Below are 6,287 nucleotides of genomic sequence, written 5' to 3'. Positions count from 1 at the left end.
TTGTTTTTATATCAATTGAAACTTTCCATTATAGATTGTATGCATTTCAAATATTAGGTAAAAGTTCCGTGAAAATAATTTGATCATTATACAAACATTGAACTCAAGAAAATCCAAAATGGCGGACAATGCTGGGCAAGACATATCTGACCCACCTCCTGAATGGCTTGTTAACCTGTTAAAATGGATAGGAAACGACCCATGGGATTTTGTAACAACTCTTTTCTTGTGTTTGTCGCCACTTTTTCTCATCAGCGCAGTTCTCGCTTACAAGTTGTCGAAAATGATTGAAGCAAAAGAGAAGGAGCAGAAAAAGGCAGCGAAGAGAGATAAGAACATTAAAAATTTACGAAGAGCAAAAACTGATTAATATCGTTTAAGTAAACGCGGTATTTTAATGTGAAACTTATATTCAGCGTCCTATTTTGCGAGATCCTATTTTGTAATCATGTTTGTTAATAACTGGGTTTTAAATTTTGTAGGAGCCTGCCTGTATATTGGAAACTTTATTAATTTCTTTTATCATTGATGAACTAAATCTTGTTTTATCCAAATTGATTCACATATGATATATATCATAATATATGTATGTGTATATCATAATATATGTATGTGCGCCTAAGATATGTGTGTACTTAATGGTAATGGTCAAGTGTAGTAATTGACAATTGTAAGACAGTTAGATAATGGGGTCAACTCTGTCCTAAATATCATGCCCCATGGCACGGCATGCTGCTCACCCACATAGAGTAGAATTGTGTTATGGTTCTTAGGTACTGGACTACTATATTAATTGATGTGTAATCAGAATACACTGCGTCTTTTAAATTTTTCTTTTTAATCGAGTTAAAGTAAATTTTTCTCTTCTTCTAGGTGTGGTACTAGGGTGATGAACCATGGATGTGCAAATGTATTTGGATCGTATTAATTATAAAGGAACCAGGGAACCTAGCTTGGAGAACTTGCGAAAATTATGTTTGTGCCATGTGACCCACGTACCTCAAGACACAATAGATATGTTTGGTGGGAAAATGAAGAAGTTGGACCTTAAAAAGATCTTTAATGATATTGTGGTGAATAAAAGGGGTGGGTTTTGCTACGAGGCAAATGGATTATTTTGCTGGCTGTTGAAGGAGCTGGGGTTTGGTAATGTGACCATATTTCAAGCTAGTGCTTTTCAAGCCGCTGCAGATAAATTTCACTTTGAATTTGATCATTTGATGATGAAGGTAATTTAGTTTTGAAGTTGCTTAACAATTTGAAACACATTGAAAATGATTTGTATAGAACGTCAAAATGTTGGTTCGTAAAAAATGCCAAAGAGCTATTTTACAAATAAATGTAATTTGGTTGTGGGTAATTGTTTTTTCCATTGTATGGCTGAGTGGCTGACAACTTACAACAACCCATTAGTGACCACTGGGTTGGAGCAATTGCTGTGTATTGCCTAAGGATCCACACGCCCACAATGGTAGCAGCAACGAGCCTTGAACCAATAAACCCTGATCAGAGGCAGGCCCCTAACCAACTGTGCCACAGCATAACTGTGTTAATGTATTGTTTATCTTCATTTTTCAGGTTACTTTTCCTGATTCTGACTACTTAGTGGATATTGGTTATGGTGCACCTTCATTTTTCATGCCGTTTAAATTTGAAGACAAGTTCGAACATCATGAAATGTCAGGAATGTACAGACTACGGAAAGTCAGTGAACATGTTTATTATGTGGAGAAGCATAAGAAGAAGCTCTGGACTAAAAAGGTGAAACATTATGTTTATATGCAACAAATATGATGTTTAAACAGATACAATATTGGCTATGCTAGTTTTATTGTAGGGCATAGTTTAGTGGCATATCTTTGGATTATGGGTGAGCTCCAACTGTTATAACACAGGTGTTCTATTCACTGCACCCACTTGGAAAGTGGCCATGCAACTTTGTGGCTTCTTTTAGAACAAAGTCAATATGGCTATGAGTTTTATTGTCTTGGTGTTACTAAAATACCTGGTGTTTGCTTATGGTTGAACCATTGAATAAACTAAACTTATTTATACTCGCATGGTGGCCATCAACAGTTGGTGTAACACAGGTGTTCTGTTTCATACACCACAACTCAAACTGGCTTACAAGTTCCTATGAATGTAACTAAACTTTGTGGGTGATTTTTTTTATTTATATATTTTCTTATATATGGCTGACAGTTTAGACGACACATAAAAGACCACTGGGCTAGAGCCAGAACTAGGGATGCACATTACAGAATTTCAAATCCGTGAGATTCGAATCCTTTTGTATTCGAATCTAATTACGGGATTCGGTATTCTGTTTAATGACGTCATCACTGGTCATCTCATATACTATAATAACAATTTTTTAAACTTAGTAATTTTGAAAAAAATATTTTTGTGTTTGTGGGACTTTCGAGAGTAAACGTTTTGCAACGCCTTTTTTAATAGCCTGCTATACGTTTCATTACGCAAAAACTACCCAATAGTACAATTTTTGGTCATTTTACAGTTCATGATCCAACAAGGCTACTATTAAAGGGTCAATAAACTGACTTATGTGGGATTGTGGGTGAAATTATTTTTTCCTATAAACATAAAAAGATTTGAAATTCTAGATTCGGAATTCTAGATTCGAAATAAAGTATTCTAGGATATCCTAGAATACCTAACTATTCTGTAATGTGCATCCCTAGTCAGAACACCACAATGCTGGCAAAGTAATTAATCTACTTATACTTAAATGGCCAGGGAACCACTGACACTGATTATAAGTTGACTTCATCAACAAGGGACGATGGAAATACCACAAGCAAGTACTGTGTGGATCCCAATTGGAATATTGTTTTCAAATTCAGGTAAAAAAGATAAAGTTATTTATTTCTTATTGACCTAAAATTTTCTTTTAATCACATAGTAATCTGTTTCAATTAAAAATTTTCTATTCTATTCTATCTCTTGTATGCAAGGTATGCGTTATGAGTTTATATCCTGATCCTGAAAAAATATTCTAATATTGTATTTCTATCAAATCTATTACAAATATACGGTAAAAAGTACCCATGAGTACCTAGAACAGGGGTTCTTAAACTTTTTGAAGCACGCTTCCCCAATGAAGATCTCAACAAACTTGCGCCCCCCCTTTTGTTAAGTTACCACAGTGGTGTTCAATTAATTTCTGCCATGATCCACCACAGCCAAACCTGACATATTGGACATGCTTTAAACCGCGCAGCCTTGGTTGACTTTATCTGTATTATTGCGTTAAACACTTTACCGCGATCAACGCAAGAGTGAAATCAAATAACTGTTCAGTTTACGTTGTAGTTTAACCTTATATTTACCATTTTTTTTTAGCCAGGTAGTTGTTTGTTACGAAATAGTAGGGATTCATTGCATCACAATATCGATTGTTTTGCCTGGCAATTAATTCTGACATAATAGCAATTCACACGGCGATTATTTGCGTCATAATAGGGATTGACACCTCATCATTTAGCGTGTGTAAGAGGTTTAAAAACAGGCTTAAATGTTTGCTTTTTTAATTTAACTTTTACCTGCGTCGTGTTTTAGCCTTTTGAACACCACTGTAATAACACTTTATTTTATAGTTTTTCTCGCCCCCCAGTTTAACCACTGACCTAGAATAAATGGATAATTGATTTAAAACCCAATACTTCATTTGTTTATATGAAGCATGGTACAAGTACCACCATGGTATTTCCCATCTCCATGTCAACTATTTATGTTTGGGAAACGGGACAATAAGTAACATATAATAATTCAAATTTTGACAATTTATAATACCATTAAGTTAGACCCAAAAAAATTAGTTTATATAATATTCCTATAACTGTAGCTGTTGAATTACCATGAAAAATTGTATCGGTATAATATTTTATCCATATAATGTCATTTATATCACTTATTGTATCTTCTTATGTACCAAAATGCAGCACAGTTCCTCATAAATATGAAGATTTTTCGGAGGCGATAAACAAACACATGGACCCGAAAGAATTTCTCAGCAACAACTCATTTCTAGAGGTTTGTTTTCCAAGCTTATTTATTTTCACAAAACTTAATTAATGCTATTAAACTTATTTACATGTTATACTTATATATTGTTATTTGTTACACTCTATCTAAGTCCCTGTATCTGTAATATTCTGTATAAATGTAAACTGTCAATAACTCCAATGAAAGATACGGAAATAATAAGTAAGTTGAAACTGTTGCAGAAAAAGTTTGATTTCCTGAACATCTGTTTGATTTATACCTGGTATCGACAGTCACTTATGGAGTTACATACATGGTCTGTATAGAACTCTATTAATATTTGCATGGACCTGTTATGCAAATATGCATAGGCTGTATTCATACAATTATTATAATGACCCTCCTAGTCGCAACATGCAAGGGAAAGCCTTTATAACAGCTGTCTTTGCCCGCCAGACGAAGAGAATATCCATTATTTTATTATTTGTGACATACTTATTGTTACAACTTTCAGATTTTCGTTGAAGGCGGTGCCTTGATAATGTGGGGAACCATGTTGATAAGAAAACGATTTGTGGGCGAGCTGACTGAATATATCGATTATGAAGAACTATGGGATGAAAATATAAATGACGAGAAAAACTGGGAGAGAATTTATTCCGTCATGAAAACAGAGTTTGGGGTTGAGGTTGATTTTCAACCAAAACTAATGTCTAGAAATCTGCATATTGCTGCAAGGTGATATAGGTTGAACTTGATATGCAAAGATATTGACTGTTAATTAATCTAATCATTTCATTTCTGTAAAGTTGATGAATATTTAGAATTGTCAAAACAGAATGTGTTTAGTATAAGTGAATATGAATTCGTGTAATGACCAAATTCCATCAAAAATCTCAGGCCCCATTGTATGTCTTGCTGTAGATAAGGTGTACGACATTCAAAGTGATTATTAAAAGTACCTGAAAACATATTGCCTCAACCTGTTTTAGCCTCAATTAATAATTTTGAAATATTCCTGTTTATAATTGGTATCTTAAAAGTGATGTTTATATATATATTTAAAAACCGTATTTAACAATTAAGACACTCATTTTAAAATTATGCAAGTTTTCTACTTTTGTTTATTTAAAATATGTGTGTATGGTGTCAATCATTTTTAAACCAATAAATGCAAAATTCAAATTTGTTTTCTTAGGATCTTAGACATTGTGATTGTGAGACAATTTCAAATTCTAAAGTTATCAAACGTCCGCATCTTAGCGTCATTTTAGTTTAAGCCAGTTTGTCGAGTGACTTATTTCCAGAGAGTGTTGAAAGAGATGGATAAAAATTTCCACAAAACATGAATAAAAATATTGACAAAATTTAAATAACAAACAGAAAATTTTTGAAAAAACATTGACAAAATTTGGACAAAACATGGATACAAATTTCGACAAAACATGGATAAAAATTTCCACAAAACATGGATAAAAATTTCCACAAAACATGAATAAAAATATTGACAAAATTTGGATAACAAATGGAAAATTTTTGAACAAACCATTAACAAAATTTCGACAAAACATGGATAAAAATTTCCACGAAACATGAATAAAAATCAGACAAAACATGGATAAAAATATTGACAAAATTTAAATAACTAACAGAAAATTTTTGAAAAAACATTGACAAAATTTGGACAAAACATGGATAAAAATTTCGACAAAACATGGATAAAAATTTCCACAAAACATGAATAAAAATATTGACAAAATTTGGATAACAAATGGAAATTTTTTGAACAAACTATTAACAAAATTTCGACAAAACATGGATAAAAATTTCCACAAAACATGAATAAAAATTTGGACAAAACATGGATAAAAATCAGACAAAACATGGTTCAAAATATTGAAAAAATTTGGATAACAAATGGAAAATTTTTGAACAAAACATTAACAAAATTTGGACAAAACATGGATAAAAATTTCCACAAAACATGAATAAAAATTTGGACAAAACATGGATAAAAATCAGACAAAACATGGATAAAAATATTGACAAAATTTGGATAACAAATGGAAAATTTTTGAACAAAACATTAACAAAATTTTGACAAAACATGGATAAAACTTTTGACAAAATTTGGATAACTAATGGAAAATTAAAAAAAAAAATATTTACAAAATTTGGACAAAACATGGATAAAAATTTCCACAAAACATGAATAAAAATTTCCACAAAACATGGATAAAAATATTGACAAAATTTGGATAACAAATGGAAAATTTTTGAAC

General features: G+C 31.9%; 2 protein-coding genes across 2 annotated transcripts in view; both read left to right on the top strand.

Annotated features, from left to right (window-relative positions):
• nat2 (arylamine N-acetyltransferase 2) lies at positions 1-5,185 on the top strand. The gene is made up of 5 exons (XM_002124356.5): positions 1-1,229; positions 1,579-1,761; positions 2,758-2,864; positions 3,963-4,053; positions 4,520-5,185. Exons 1-5 carry the CDS (start codon positions 897-899, stop codon positions 4,745-4,747), a joined length of 942 nt encoding a protein of 313 aa, XP_002124392.1. The 5' UTR covers positions 1-896; the 3' UTR covers positions 4,748-5,185.
• Positions 4,866-6,287, top strand: part of LOC100178256 (protein TANC2-like) — a 6,856-nt gene continuing 5,434 nt past the window's right edge. The window contains exon 1 of the mRNA XM_002121300.3: positions 4,866-4,913. Within this exon, the coding sequence (XP_002121336.3) occupies positions 4,866-4,913 (48 nt within the window). The remainder of the gene's footprint in view (positions 4,914-6,287) is intronic.

This window comes from Ciona intestinalis, chromosome 1 (assembly GCF_000224145.3).
Source record: "Ciona intestinalis chromosome 1, KH, whole genome shotgun sequence".
In the NCBI taxonomy this organism is placed as follows: Eukaryota; Metazoa; Chordata; class Ascidiacea; order Phlebobranchia; family Cionidae; genus Ciona; species Ciona intestinalis.
This window is presented reverse-complemented; position numbering and strand designations above follow the sequence as displayed.